This window comes from Sander lucioperca, chromosome 3, assembly GCF_008315115.2.
Source record: "Sander lucioperca isolate FBNREF2018 chromosome 3, SLUC_FBN_1.2, whole genome shotgun sequence".
In the NCBI taxonomy this organism is placed as follows: Eukaryota; Metazoa; Chordata; class Actinopteri; order Perciformes; family Percidae; genus Sander; species Sander lucioperca.
Window position 1 is genome coordinate 19,679,845 of NC_050175.1, and position 16,337 is coordinate 19,696,181.

Here is a 16,337-nt window from a genome sequence, read left to right on the forward strand (position 1 = left end):
TCTTATCGCTCACCGTGGCTCAAACATCCAGGTTTATCTCATCATAATGCTGAATCACGCTGAGTTTAAGTCAAAACAATGTATATAACAATGTATTTATTGTGTATCTGTTCTGCTATTTATTGTAATGGTATATTGACTACCATTATTGTATCGGTATGAAATTATTTCTCCAATCAATCAATCATTCATCCCTTCATGTTTTATCTGTTTTATCATATGGTTATTTACCTCTGTGCTCTATGTGCTGCTGCAATCTTAGCCAGGACACCCCTGTAAAACTCATTTTTAATGCCAGTGAGGCACTTTTCTGGTAAAAGGGGTACTCCAGTGATTTAGTATTGCACTTCCATAAAGCTTGAGGACTCACACGGCACAGAAGATATCCTGACTTCAGGGTTATTTTTTCAAAGTTTAAAAAAGCTTCCTCCAGAGCCAGAGATGGCTTTAAACAGCTGTTTTTAAATGCTAAATAGTACTCCATATGGCGAGTAAATTGCTGTGTATGTAAAATCAGTAAAGATATTCATTATATACTGTATGTTAGGGCTGACACGTTTTATTCAAAATCCAAACTGCTGTTTGAATGAAAAAAATTAAATATTCGACCTGCAATGATCCAGTGACTGCCCTGCTGCTCTATCAGTAAACTAGAGTTTAGATTCTCTGCCCGAGCCTGAGCCCGACTATACAGGCTCGGGCTTCTATACGTAGAATACACGTTTCTTCCGCCACTCTCCTCGGGCCGGGCCGGGGCCGAGCTGTGCCCTTGATCAAGCAATTTTTTTTTTTTTATCCATTACCTTATTAGCCTAATTGGGTGGGGGAAAATCTATGCCATAATCAGAAATATTATATATATATATATATATATAGGCTATATAAAAGTAACAAATGTGTACAAAAGTTAGGCTGCAGTTACAAAATGCAGCACGTGTCATGCGCGGAGTCTCCTCCTCTCTCACACATCACACCGGGCCTGCTGTGTGCTGTACTGTGTATCTTAAGTGCAATATGGAGCTTGAAGATGTAAAGAAAAAAAGAAAAACAGGAGAATTAACTTTGAGGTAAACTGTGCTACATCGTGTCTCCCCCATCTGCAGCACTGTTGTCGGCCAGTGCGTCAGCATGAAGACCGTGGCGAAGGACAGTATTAATTAGGTGATTGAGACGAGAAAGTCTCCTATATGGTTCCAGGGCTTTGATTATGTTTATGCCTTGATTTGTTACCCACACTATTCGGCTGAGGGAGCAGCTATAGGGTTGAGTTTAGGTTACAGTTTTTTTTACGTTTCTTCATTCGGATCCATTTGCGATCCTTTCCAGTCTGAATAAACAAACAACGCAGTTTACATGCTTCGTCCTTGTTGCATTATTCATTAAGATAATTCTAAACAGATTTCTGTACTTCAAACAACTCGGAATTGTAGTTGAGAACGTCAGTTATAACGGCCCACGTATTAAAAAAATGTTGGGTTTAAATCGGGTTCGGGCTCATAATTACAGTTAATGTGTCGGGCCGGGCCGGGTTCGGACGCAACGTGCACGGGCTCGGGTAGGGTCGGGCTTGATTTTTTGGGCCCGATCTAAGCTCTACAGTAAACCCTGTTTTCTTTGCTAACACAAAATGGAGAAAACCACCTAGCTGTGCTGAACAGATAATCATGACACCAACCATTTGAGAAGTAAAGTGAGTAAAGATTTTCGTTTTGACACAGATGAAAACATTGAGGGTAAAGGTAAGGCTGTTTGCTGAGTTTGTAAAATACAACTGCCTTACAATAATGTTGACTTGTCACTCAAGTGAGGCAGCGGAGGCACCTTTGAATGAACGGAACAACATTAATACTAAAATGTTGTTTATGTTTAGATTGTGTGGGTTGCATTCAAATTAATTCAAACAAATTACCAGTTACTTTCATTAGTTTGAACTAGATTTTATTTGGCAGCTGTAATATGTGTAGACACTTGTAATCAGGGTGTTGAGATAAATTCAGAGAGCTGTGTGTGCGTGTGTAGTGTACTAACCTTGGCTCAGAGACCATGGTGATCACACATTTCCGCTGTGGCCTCACACTGGTCCACGTTTCTGCCAGTGCAACAATTGCACTGGCGTCAAGTAGACCATATCCATATGAATGGCTAACTGCAGAGACCAAGAAAGAAAAAGGAAACAGACACATGAATGTTGGCCTGCTGAGAGCAGCATCCTCTCAGCTCCAAAGTCATAGACGAGCTACAGTGTGTATCCCATTTTAAGCTTTCACACAACCAATTCCAGGGCCTTGCATCTCATTACAATGTGGTTTAATAGATGCATAACGTGTTAACGAGCCTCAAAGGCATCTGCAAACTGCAGAGGGCAGAAAAGAACTTGGAAGGAGTTGCAGTACCTTTGCGCCCAACACCATTGGTTCTCCAGTCGTTGGTGAGCAGGTGGGCAGGGTGAGAAGTTCGTACAACCAGATGTTGCATGTCCCTCCATGTCAGGTTTTTACTGGAAAGTAAACACACACACACACACACACACACACACACACACACACACACACACACACACACACACACCCCCACACAGTAAGACTGGCTTAAAAAAAGGCACTCAACTCAACTTTAAATGTGTAATTCGTATTGTGGATTAGTAACTTTGCTCAATCACTTTCTCATCTGTTCCTCATTGCAATCCTTTTTTATCACCTCACTCTGTTTTCCCACAAGACTAATTAGTCCCTTTCAGTACTGTTCTGACGTTCATGTTTGTCCCTCCATTAGTGCTGCGTGACTGGATAAGAATGATTAGTGCCGTTTTTGTAAATGCACTGTAAAAGTCTGTTAGGCAGAGGGGTTAAAAAGTAGTTCATAAAATGGGACAGTCAAGCAGAAGTGATGCATTAATATGCAGCGCCTGCAGTTAAAGCCTGATTTAATACAAGAGTGTTACATTTATAATCTGGCTTCTCAAAATCTGTACCAACAAAAGATTGTTGCCACTAAATGACCAATTTAAAACAAGTTTGGGGCATTAATTCAAACTAATTTAGCTTTCTGAATATTTTGAAGTACACGCAGGTTCTGAAAATGACCAGTCTTTCTCTAGAATAATTACAGCACAGACTAATCAAGAGTTTGTTCTGTGCAAATTATATTTTTAACACTTTGCTTTTCCATAGTATTAAAAGTATTTTAATCAACAAAAATCAGGGAAATATGCAGATGGGTAAGGTTAGAATGAGGCTGTAAAGATGAAGAGAAGTGCAAGGCTTGGTAAAACTCTGAAAAATGGTGATCAGCACTTACTTGGCCTCAAGGGCAAGAGCGATGATCCCAGCAGCCAGCGGAGCGGAGGCAGATGTGCCTGTGTGAGAGTCTGTGCATTTTGATTTGAGATCTGTCGTCACCTACGGAAGAGGAACACAGTAAAGCTGAAATAGACAGCTCCAACAAAAACTGGAAAAGTATTAGTTGAAAATTATTCCTCCAATTCAGTTTTATAACTCCATCCTCACACAGTATAACAAATCCTGAACGTTTACCAAAACTGCTCTTGTGCCTTCACTTTAAAAATACATTGACAAGATATTTAAAATCTCGTCACCTGATAACTTGGAATTTGCCTCCTTTAAACGAGCAAAAAACCTTATTCTCCATCATTTCCTCTCTTACTATCTCATACTTATTTGCTGGAGGCAGAAACGGTTAAAGAAGCAAAAAGTCCTCAGCACGGCTTCCTGGACCAGCTGGAAAATCAAAGCAGGGAAATCGTATAAATTATGCTCACCCTCTCTCAACAACTACCAGTCAGGTGTCTTTGAGCAAGACTCTTAAGATCAAATGCTACAGTAGAAAAATCTCCTTGATGGCCCACAGCAGATAGCTGTGGTTGAACTGGGCAGCTGCAAGGAGTGAATTTCTGCAGCTGCATGAATACAAAGCAAGGCGGTGCAGAACCAGCATGTTTGTACTCAGCAAAACCTCAAGAATCTCAAGAAGGATAAAGGTTACAAAACACTGCTTCACAAAACGCCCCCAGTCACCCATGATATAATGGTAAAGGGGAGGTCAATCTATGTAAGATACAATATAAGAATACAAAAGCAGTCAGAATCAAAACTCTGCTCTATGTGCTGACCAATGCAGACTCCAGAAACTGATCTTTTAACGGACTAAACTGAATAATGAATGCACTGGCAGAACTGACTTGTTTCAATTATGCATTCAGGAGCGTTCCATATCCCCCTTAGCTTAAATCGAAAGAGAAGGATAATATAAGTGAAAAAAAATCCCTAAACAGACATTAAGATATTCACTCCTGCATAACCCGAGAGGTCCCACCCTCTCTTCTCTACTCCATCTCTTCATTGCCGCGTTCATGAGAGTGACAGCACAATTAAATGAAGCATTAAGGGACCAGCCACAAGTCAGGGAGATGTCATAAGCTGTCTGTCCAGTTGGCCTGACTGCTAGACTGAATGCTAGAGAAAGAAAGGCTGAACGTGTGCGTGTGATTTTGTGTTTGTGACAAGAATATTAAGCAGCAACAGATTGTCAGACGGAGTTTCAGCCGTACACTATTCATAATCATTTTAATGGTCCAAGACTGAATAGATGGAGAAGAAGAAAAGGAGGGAAAAAATAAAAAGGGATGCTGTGGTTCAGACAGCAGGTTCAGAATAAAGCTGCAGAATGTTTTGTGTGTATGGAGCTGAAACAATTACTCAACTAATCACATATTACATAAAAACTAATCTGCTATTTTATATATGTCAACTATTTTGACAATCAATTAATCATCCATTATCTGTAACTGCTTAACCTATTCAGGGTCGTGAGGGAGCTAAAGCCGATCCCAGCTGACATTGGGCGGGAGGCGGGGTACACCCTGGACAGGTCGCCAGAATATCACAGGGCTCACATATGAGAGACACTCACATTTACATCTACAGGTCATTTAGAGTAACAGTTAACCTGACCTGCATGTCTTTGGACTGTGGGAGGAAGCTGGAGAACGTGGAGAAACCCCACGCTAACAGGAGATCATGCAAACTCTACACAGAAGGGCCAAAGCAGGCCGGTGGGTTCAAACCCGCAACCCTCTTGATGAGGCGACACCGTGCCACCCACCAATTAATCATTTATCAGTTATTTTTTAAGCAAAAATGCTGTGGTTTCAGCTTCTTAAATGTGAATATTTTCTGGTTTTCTCAGTGTTATAGTGATAGCAAGATACATCTTTGGGTTTTGGACTGCTTATTTGTATTATTATTTGATCAATTGTTTAGTATATGCAATAGTCGAAAAACGCATCACAATTTTCAATGTGAGGTCTTCAAATTTCTTGTTTTGTCCAATCATCTTCCCGAACAAACCACAAACATATTCAATTTACAATTATATAAAAGACAGAGAAAAGTAGCAAATCATCTCAGAATTATCCAATTTGAGAGTTTGAAAACCAGCTAACATATTGCTGATAAATGACTTTAAAAATTAAGAGGTACCTTGCAGAGTTTTTGATCACTAGTACCTCTATGGATCTGTGTTTTATATCAGTGCACACGCACAGGGATGCACATGCATGTGCACCTGGGTAATGCGATGAATAGTCCTGTCAGTGGTTTCACACTATTCCAGTAATCTACAGGTGGGGGTAACATGCTAAGAAATACAGCAATGTACCAGCAAAGGCAAGGAAGACGAAGACTGAAAGCAAGTAAATATGGATGTAAACAATGAAGATTTCAAAATGTTGAAAAAGAAAATGCTTTGTAAATGTACACTTATCCAGGATGCAGCCTGGATACGTGTTTGTCATTCAAACATTGCAGCAGCTATAAAGGAAGCTGTGGATCAAATAAACTTCACCTTGGAAATAAATATCCTACCTTTATTACCACAGACATGGAAGCAGATTCTCGGATAATGTGAGGGACACAAGGAGAGGTAGAGAATGAGGGAAAGACACAACTCACTATCTGTTTCTCGTTGAGGTTCCCCGAGCTGTAGGTGGTGGCGAGGGTGGAGGAGCAAGCCTCGCTGTACCAGGGGACGTTGCCGTTCTGGGTGGAGCTGCTGATGGACAGGGTGTAGATGCTGTTGGTGTAGCCGTCGCAGTTACAGCTGTCCTTCTCCCTCCCTCCGTTCCCAGAAGCCCACACAAAGATGGAGCCCAAACCACTACGACCCTGGAGATCATACAGTACATTCAGACAAACAGAAAAGAAAGAAGAAGAAAAAAAACGACCACAGACCCTTTCATTCATTCATTCATTCATTCATTAATGCCTTGGACTACCACGAACAAGAAAAGAACAAAATCCCATTCAATCTTTAATAGGAATTCCAATTATAGGGGGGCAAATTCATTGCAGGGCTCATTTCAAAAAGGGCCTATTAAAAACGCAGAATACTGTACATCACAGAGGCTGGGGTGGTCACTCAGTAAATTAAAAAGAGCTAACAGCAATGCAGAACAAAAAGGCACTTTATGACAACAGCTCATTGTGATAAATCATCCAACCTCTCAGCCTTTGAAGTGAAATAATTTTCATCCAAGAGCAGCTTTATTGTATTGAGTGGAACCATCTCTCTCGGCATTGATCAAACCCAGCTATGCACCACCCACACCACCATCTGACAGCAGTCACTGTGGCAATTATCTTAGTAGTCAGTGTCAGTGGTTCCAATCAGCTTTATGGAACATGTCTTGAATCCTACTGCTCTATAACAAGAGTCAGTGTAAGCTGGATGGATGTGTGTATTCATGGAGTGCAAATGTAAGAGCCTGGGGTGTGATCTGTATGCTTATTATTCTGTTGACTTGTTCATTTAACATATCTGATACGTTCCCGTGCATTTAAACAAGCGCTGCCATCATCAACAGGACTGATTACATGATAGCGTTAGTTTCTTTTTGGTTAATATTCAGATTGCCATGTTGTTAAATGCTGACAGACAACTTTTCAAAATTACCCCCGTTAAAATCTCTGTTTGGAAGTCTTTGATTAAAAATGCTTGTCAAGAAATTCAAAGCTCCAGTAACGGTTTGATTAAAATTTCAACAACAAAAAAACCTTGATTATTATAATTTATTTTTTTAATTCACGCTTGAAGAGACCACATGGCGAGAGACAGAAAGAGCTGAAAGATAAAAGATGAGCTGGCAGTTTAAGAAGTGCCCTTCAACTAACAATAAATATTCAAAGAAAAACTTTTCATACTTAATTTCTGTCAGTGCTGCTTCTATTAATTTTCCAAGATTTCCCTCCCTGGTGGCTTTTAGAGGACATTCCCTTCAATTCATAATAGTCGGGGTCAAAAATTGCTTTGTTCTTTCCGCTTGTGTTCTCTCATGCTTGAATAGTTCAATTACTGACTGCTGAAAGGAAGCCACGCACAGGCAGTAAATAATTTCTGTCTCGCACAAACACTCAAACACACACACACACCTCTGTAACTCCACGCAGAAAAGCTTCTTTGGCGAGTTTGGCAGGTCCGTCGACAGTTTTGCCATCATCCTCTGGGCCCCAGCTGGCGCTGTAGATGTCAATGTGTTGGGGATTCAGACTGAGGGACTGGGCCTCCACCATGTCAGTCACCTCGCCGTCCAGCATACGCACACCTGCATCCACGTTCGCACATGCACACAACACATACAGATACACACCACATGACAAAACAGAAAGGTTTTCTTAGTACATACATACTATTTAGTAAGTAAAAGTTTATATGAAATTGAATACCTAATAAACATAGAATCAAAATGATGTGAGGCAAATGGCTAGCAGCTTGAGGCTACATTACCAACACACCCATATCTCCAACCGAACTGTCATCGGTCGAGTTGCACTTTGGGTAACGTAGGTGCCAGGTTTTGACAAGAAAGAATAAAGTGCGGAATAAAAAAGACGATATCTCTGAATTTGTTGCATCACATTTTGACAATTTTTTTAATAAATGTCCATTATGTATGCAACAACGTTATAAGAGCACAATGCTAAATCGGTGGAGTTCTTTTACCACAAGCACTGAAACATGCAACAAAAATGTTGTAAGTGATGACAATCTTGCAGGATCCTGTTCCTCTAGTCTGCAGCTGCTCTGTAGTTGTACCTGACTGTGTGCTCATGTTCAGCTATGAACATCTGGCATGTGTAGGGACAAAGCAATGCTGCCGTGGTGATGTTTGATTTGCATATTTACATGATTGTTTTCAATGCTGTACATTGTGTGCATTTGTACGGTGCAGCACATTCTGCTGGTGTTCGTTATTTGTGCATCCCCTGTGACGTTCTTATGGACCCCACCATGTAAATCATCACCATCTCTATTGATTTGCTTTGGCGCTTGAGCTGGTTTGAAAAAAACAGAAATAGAGCTAAAGCAATTGCAATGTGGGTGAACTGCCTGCTCAAGTGTGCAGCAGACTTATGAGACAGAACATTCAGATAAAAGGATGAAAGACAACATTAGTTGTCTTCCTCTACGTGTCTGGATGACATTGATGTAACTGCCTGAGTGCAAATTGAATCAGACTTTAATTAGTTAACAACTCAGCCAACATTCATTGAGATCAGTGATCATTATTGAAGTGCTATACCAGAGATAAAACATAAACACACACATAATAGTGGAGGAAAGGCATAAAGAGAGTGAGGTGGCTGTCCTAATGTTCCTCCAGAGAGAGAGAGAGAGAGAGAGAGAGAGAGAGAGAGAGAGAGAGAGAGAGAGAGAGAGGGGGGAGAAAATCAAAGACGACTAAAAAACAAAAACAAATTTCCTCCTTTGATGCACTGCAGCTCAGGTTACTTCATGTTGCTCAATATGGGTTAGAGTAACCAACCACTGGCCCTTTGAAGTCCTCCAAAAGCATCAAACAAGCACTGGACTGTTAGTGTTTCCATGGCAGCCTTCACTTTTGTGAGAGGGCAATGTGATTCGCTGAGGAGACTCAAGTATCTTCCGTACCCATAAAAAATATCCATCTATCCCAAAAACCAGAGACCAAGGTTGAACCTTGCAATGATTGTAAGGTTCAATCAGTTTTTTGTGTGTAAATGCAACGTACAGTGTTACGAGTTGCTCATTAACTCTCAGATGATATTAAAGCCATTTTGCTTTGGATTACAAGACATTATTACAATTATAAATATTTGAAATGTTGGAAGTAAGTTTTGAAAGCATAAATTATGGTTCCACAACTAAAAATAGGATTCAAACATTAGAAAATAAGATATAAATTAATTAATTGCTTCACTCTTACAATGTTCGTAAACTAATCTCATATGCAATAAAATGTTGCACTTCTTTCTTGCTTTAGCTAAGGTCCACAGTCTTCGAGTTCTACTGCTGGAAAAGCACGTGAAGGTTTTCACAACACTGTGCCACCTCGTACATGATCACACACAGCCCACTTGTTACGATAGAACAGCTTAATGCCATGTGGTATATTACCATTTGCCATCTGGAATGATCATAAAGGGTTATGGCACTATCCTGATGGGGTTCAAACTTTATTAGACCTAGAAGTAGGCAGAAGGCTACTGAGATAAGCTAAGAGGTAACAAGATGGAGTATGCACTGGGATGAAGGAGCTCCTACAGTTAAAAAGTACAACACATCACTGTGCTACATCCTGGAGTCAGACATTACAACACATCCTCAGAACAGGAACAAGAAATAAGCAATCACAAAATATAAAACATCTGCACCTGTACTAGTGATGTGACCATACCAACAACTAACATTAATCCTGATAGCCCATTTAATGTGGCTTCAATTTTGGAATTATACTGGGAAAAAAGGCTGAAATAAAACATCATGAAATGAAAAAAATAATGTGTTTACAATGAAAAAAAGAATACATATCTACTTTGTTGTTTTTTAAATATCAAAAAGCTTCTATTAAAGAATGGGAACAGAAACTAAAAACTGCTCCCTCCCAGTAGGCAGAAACAAGTTTTTTTTGCCACTCTCGCATACTCCATTTTTTTGTCTCTGACAGACAAATAATCTTAAACTGTTAGTTTGATTTTTAAATTATGTTCTCCATTAATAGTGCCATTAATTGTGGCACTGCAGTCAAAGTCCAACCCTTATAAGGCCAAAGAGTTTTCTTCTCCATCCATGTCCTATGTGCTTAGTAGATTCACACCTTGACACCAGAAATGTACGCTTACTGAAAAACAAGGTAGCACATTAGAAGTACACAGTGAGAGAATAATGAAGTAAACAGGCTTGTTAGTTCAGCGGAAATCTCTTTCTCTGTGTCTCTCTCCATAGCCCCATTTGCACTCTAACTACTAATTTCATTATCAATTAATCTGAGAATCATTTCTGGGTTAATGAATAAATCATCCATCGAGAAAATCTAGCATAGATAATAGTAAAAAATGCCATTTACAATTTTCTAGAGCAGCAAATCCTCACACTTGAGAAGCCAGAAAATGATTAGCATTTTGCTTGATAAATGCTGGTTCACTTTCTGTTGACAGACAGACAGACAGACACAATATTTATTTTGTCTTTATTTCATTGGGGACACCTTCTTAAATAAAAATAAGGGAAAGGTGAAGTTTGCCAACCCTCTGCATGCACATACTGTAACTGGGGTGACAGACACTGGGTGACGAAATTTCATTGGCTTGAGTGACACAATCAAGTATCAAGCATGTGTTGCTCGGGGGCAGCAGGAGCTGACATCATGGCGGGGTCTCAACGAGACCCTGGCAAATGTATTTTGACGATCTGACTTCAGCCCATCTGACATGGCTTCAAAACAAATCTAACGCTGTTTTGCCTTCCTATAAAAAAAGGGTTTTCGTGGCCGGGTTAGCTCAGTTGGTAGAGCAGGCGCACATATATAGAGGTTTACTCCTCGACGCAGCGGCTGTGGGGTCGACTCCGACCTGCGGCCCTTTGCTGCATGTTATTCCCCTTCTTTCTCCCCTTTCATGTCTTCATCTGTTCTGTGGAATTAAAGGCCTAAAATGGCCAAAAAAATAATCCAAAAGGGTTTTCAAGTTTGCAGTATTACAGTCAAACTCTGAGGCTCTTCCTCTCACTTCTTTAGTGACACCACCAGCACAACCAGATGTCTTTAAATGCATTAAGTTAGCAGTTTATCCGGTACATGTTGTACTGTGCATTGAAGGGTATATATATAATGTTTTGTCTGCACCGATTTACAGTAGATACTGGAACATTAGAAGTAAGTTATATCAGCAATTTTTCATTTAACTTGTATACAAGCCGAGAGCAGTACATTTTACATCAATTTAACACAGATTCCCTCAAAGCTAAAGCACAAATCATTTCAGAAACTGCATACCACTGTGCTTTTTCAATACTGTCACTCCATGGAAAACCAATACTGTTACAGTGAATTGGCAATCCACATCACAACTGTGGTGATGCTCAGAAAGACTCAGTGACATGCTGTGCCTGGGAAATGGACTGAAAATAACACTGGCGCTGCAGAACAAGTATTTTAACTATTCTGGCAGTCAAAAAGAAAACTGAGATGAAACTCGCCTCTTTGAGATTGAATCAATCATCCACATGTTTTTATTTGACCTTACCCCCAATCTTGGCATTGTAGGCCACACCGACTCCACAGATCCCATTATTGGCTACTGCTGCCACTTCTCCTGCACATCGTGTTCCATGCCTGGAGAGGAGGAAGAATGAGAAAGTGAGAGGTATGTTTAAGGAACCTACTTATCCTTCTTGTAGTGTCATTCACCTAATGACACAGCATTTTACTCTGTATATAAACACAGGTAGGGTATATGTCTAACAACGGTTACTTGTGAGAGAATGTGCTCCCTCCTGCACAGAGGTCAAGCTGCAGACTGAGACAAAACAAACTCGTGGAGACTGGCTCCTAGCTTTGATACCTTTAAATAAATCTGAATTCCCATTTGTCTAAAAGAAAACATCCAGTCAATGAGTGGAGACCTATGTACGTTAACTATGGCCTTCTAGCATTAGTAACCTTGGAATGCTTAAGGGGCTGAGTCGAGACAAGGGAAATAAGATGACATACTACCGTCACACATGGGAGGAAATTGTGAATTAGATTGGCTATTTTCACAATGGGTCTTTCATTAAGCCTGAGTCTCTATAGTAAGATCTAGCTCCATGCACCGCAGTGTAGAGATCCAAGAAGTCGGTACAGAGGGGCTGATCGTCACATTCCAGTCAGGTGCATTCCCCTGGTCTGCCAGATGGATACACACTCTTAATGTCTTTCAAACCGTGGCCCAACCATTCCCAGACAGGAATGCTGGAGCCAGGGCAACACTGTGCCACATCAGGAAACAACAGAAACAGTGGACATTCATTACTGTAGGAACGATCTATGCCTGCAGGCTTCAATTTAGGCACTCTGGGTATCCAGCCAAATCAAAAACACGAGAATCAAAACACCACATCAGCATGCACAACAGGCCGTAGCTGCTGTAAGGATATGGACATTTAATCTGAAGGTAGCCTCCTAAAACTACCATAACCAATAATTAAAAAGTATTTAAAAAAAACTCTAATTCTATATAAACTCATTCTAATAAAACTCATTAATCACCTAAATTGAAATGCAATTTAAACTGTTCAAAACAGAGGTGACAGAAGCTGTAACCCATATTTATTTGCCGAACTATTTTTAATAACCTTTAAGACTTCTGATTTTAAATATATAATGACAGGTCAGAGAATTGTAATTCATCTGCTGGCCTCTGGAGATCTCTTTAGACACGCTGATGAGCTGAGAGGGCGGAGGTCAATGTCAATGTCACAGTCAACATTGGCAGCGAGTCTCTAATGTGTAACAGGACGTCAGTTAGATGAGTCAGAGGCCTAGCTGCATGCTAATAAAAACATCTTTATAGACACAAAAGTAAACACACACACACACACTGACACACACAAATGTCATCTGGACAATTTTCCAGAGAACCTTATCTCGACATTCCTGGAAGTGAAGGCCTGTTCACTTTGGGAGTCGTATGTCCTACAGCATCCGTGTTTGTGATGCAGCCGATGATAAGGAGCAGCTCAGGTGTCTGAAACAGGGTGCCGGGCTTGCACGGGCCTATACCTTCAGTGTTCAACGGAGCCTTGTTCCAAATCTTCCTTTGACACATTCATTAGTCACTTACATGGTAGGCTAATTCATAGCCAACACATGCTGTTACAGAGGTGAAGCTCTCAGTTTCTGAATCTGATTATGCAAGGACTTGTGTACTTGGCCGGGAGTGCTAAAATAGATACAAGAAGATGTCCTTTTACTGCTCCCACTCACTGTTTGGGTCAATGTGAAGAAGAGAGTGTATCTGTGGGTCATTTCCTTGTGAAAGCAGCCTCGTCTCTACTATTTATTCAACATGACTTAAAGGAGTCTCTAATGTAAAAGCAAACCAAAAGATAGCAGCAGCTCCAAATAGTGAAATTAAAACATATGTATAAATTAATTTGGTGTTCTATACAAAATAAAATGTTGGACCTGCTCTTAACTTTACCTTTATAGGACATTGTTCATTACAGTGACATTACATGCATGCATGCATACACACACAGCCATAACCTATTAAAATGCTTCATTAAACTGGTTACTGTTAAATTTAAATATTAGCAATGGCCCCCATGGTACAGACTAATACTTTACAGCACAAATCACCAAATGTAGAATTACACCATAATTAATTAGAGACCTTGACTTTGTGAGTCTGTCAACAGGATGAGATGTCTTCTGCCAATGAGGTAGTCTGGCTATCACCAGACCAAGCTCAATCTTTTAAGATTGAACATTAGTCTGGGGAGTCTGCTCTGTATTTTCTACTGCACAAGAGGCGTGATCAACGGGCATAGTTCAAATGACTCTGTACGCTATTGGATAGTCCTTCAACCAATCAGACCAACGATCCGGTACAGAGGCATCAACGGGTTGCTTCTCTTAATACATCCATGGTTGCTGTGCTTCGGTGGCTGGCTTGTTGAATGTAAACAAAAAGCTGCTTGGTCGCTTCTCTATCGTCATCGTGTTAAACCCGCCAATAGTGCGCCAGGTGGATAAGCCAGTTTGTGATTGGTTCCCGCAAAATTGTAACGGAAGCAGGATAGATAAGCTTACAGGTTTCCAGTCTGAGCTGCAGGGCGAAATCAAATCGCCGGCAGATCAGCCTGGGTTTACCCAATCTACCAATGAGGGCAAGCACGACTGAATGTCCTCAATTTGTCTGTATGCATACATTTCTACTAATCTGCTGTCCTGACAAGACTGACATCACATGAAACCAAACCTGGATTTAATCTCCAGGCCCCGGGTTTCCAGAGGGGGCTAAAGACGTGACAACATAGTGCAGGAGATCATCACATGAAGGGCTCCAGTAAAACTACTCACAGACATTGTCTGCAGAGACAAAGAGCTGTCTGTCACTACAAATACAGCATTGTTAACAAGTCACACAGAATAAAGATTGATAGATTCCCTGACACACTGCAGGACTCTCAGACTTCAGTTACTAGACCAGAACAGAGAAGTACTAACTCTCAGTTGCACTCAGAAAATCAGGTCCATTAATTGCAAAGATGCTCACGATCCCTGCTAATACCTTAAACCATTCAACAACTATGTGACCCAACTCAATGAACTGTGAAAATTTAGTCAAGAAGTCAGGTATCACAGCAGGCTATACAACAGATGTTTTAGGATTTACAAGATTTATTTCTGTAAAGGGTTTTACTTGATTTTGATCACGTGAAAAAAACGTAATCAACAAAAAAACTTGCTGGACATAAAAGTTGGTAAGAAGTTTCATGTTTTCTTCACACTGCAAAACATTTTGTTTTTTTTAGATGTAGTTTAGCCAAGCGGCAACCTCTGGTGCTGAGTATTTAGCTAAGTTCCCCCCTTCATGACCAATGGGGGGGATATATTATATTCAGACCTAAAGTTATAAATAACGGCGACGTCAGGCACTGCCAAGATGGTGGCGGCTGGAGCCACAGGGAGCCGCCCACTTAAGCTTCATTTAAGCTCTTCAGAAACCTATGGGTGAAGTCACAGAGAATATGTCCATATTTTATATAGTCTATCTAGTTTACATATTTTATTTTTTTTCCCCGGCTGGAGAAATGCCCCCAAGATGCCTTTGGCCATCAGCCTATGTTCCACAATAAATACAAAGGCCTAGATAAGTAAGTATGAAGTTTAGCTTTAGCTAGTTTTTGTAAAAAAAACTTTCGGATATGCTTGTTATGAGATATATACTGTAGTATATACATATATAATTGCTTGAGGAAATTAATATACATATTTATATAAATAAAATATCACACTAAAAAAGCTTCGAAGTTATGACAAGCACCATCAAATTTGTCCTTGGCATGCCTAGACACAACACACTAATACCCCACTGGTCTAATTTAGACGAGCTTCCAGCCGACCAAAACAAAACGCAATGAAGCAACAGTCAATTAGTGTGGGTGCCTGCCACGTTGCCAACATCATGAAAAACTGTCCACCTAAAGACATATTAATGGTGCATACAGCATCAGTTTCCATCTCAACACACTTAGAACAGCAGTAACAGCGTTGACAACATATGCTTTTTATTTAAAACACTGTCATGCCTTTCTAATCCTTCTCAACAAAACCTTGATTGAAAAAGTCATTCACTTCTTGGAAAACGGAACAAGAGAGTCTTAAATAAACTTCAAAACACCTTTTGCATTGGATACATTGTCGTCATATGCAATGGCAATAATAGGAGATTAAGGTGGACAACGAGCAATTTCAGTAAAGTCTTGCTCCGATTACAGCAAGAATAAACCCTGTGGCAGATTCTAGGCAGAGCCTAAGGTTAAAGCAACTACAGTCAGCTGCAGACCCGAGGCCAACAACACGATCAGTATTCATACCTACAGCTGGCAGAACCATTATCACTGTGCAAAATCTCTCTGGAGGCTTGCTAAAGAGACATGCTATTGTCATAGAGACACCATGTGTCTGCGGACCTAGTGCAAAGACGAGGAAAAGTATTCATCCAACCTGCACTGGGCCAATTGTGCATTACAAAAAAAGAAAAGGCACAAAAAGCAGCTTTTTGTCTTGTTATATAAAATCTGTCACTGATGCTGCAGGTTGTCTTGTGCTACGTAAACCGCAATCCTCTAAGGTGCTACATGTGATAGGTGATACTTGACAAGTTCTAAATTTGGCTCCTGCAGTTTGTGATGCATACAAATTAGTGACTTTACAACAAGAAGATAGCTAAAAAAGGACATGTAACCAAAAACAATTAATTTATTATGGCTTTTAGTATTGGAAATTTGAAACCAAA

At 40.3% G+C, this 16,337-nt stretch overlaps 1 protein-coding gene across 5 annotated transcripts in view; it reads right to left on the minus strand.

Moving 5' to 3' along the window:
- furina (furin (paired basic amino acid cleaving enzyme) a) overlaps positions 1–16,337 on the minus strand; it is an 83,024-nt gene that overhangs the window by 13,019 nt on the left and 53,668 nt on the right. For all 5 annotated transcript variants that reach the window (XM_035999440.1, XM_035999443.1, XM_035999442.1 and 2 more), the window contains exons 7-12: positions 11,577–11,665; positions 7,446–7,618; positions 5,970–6,182; positions 3,298–3,398; positions 2,394–2,497; positions 2,029–2,146 (exon numbers count right to left, since the gene is read on the minus strand). In XM_035999440.1, coding sequence (XP_035855333.1) covers positions 2,029–2,146; positions 2,394–2,497; positions 3,298–3,398; positions 5,970–6,182; positions 7,446–7,618; positions 11,577–11,665 — 798 coding nt within the window. The remainder of the gene's footprint in view (positions 1–2,028; positions 2,147–2,393; positions 2,498–3,297; positions 3,399–5,969; positions 6,183–7,445; positions 7,619–11,576; positions 11,666–16,337) is intronic.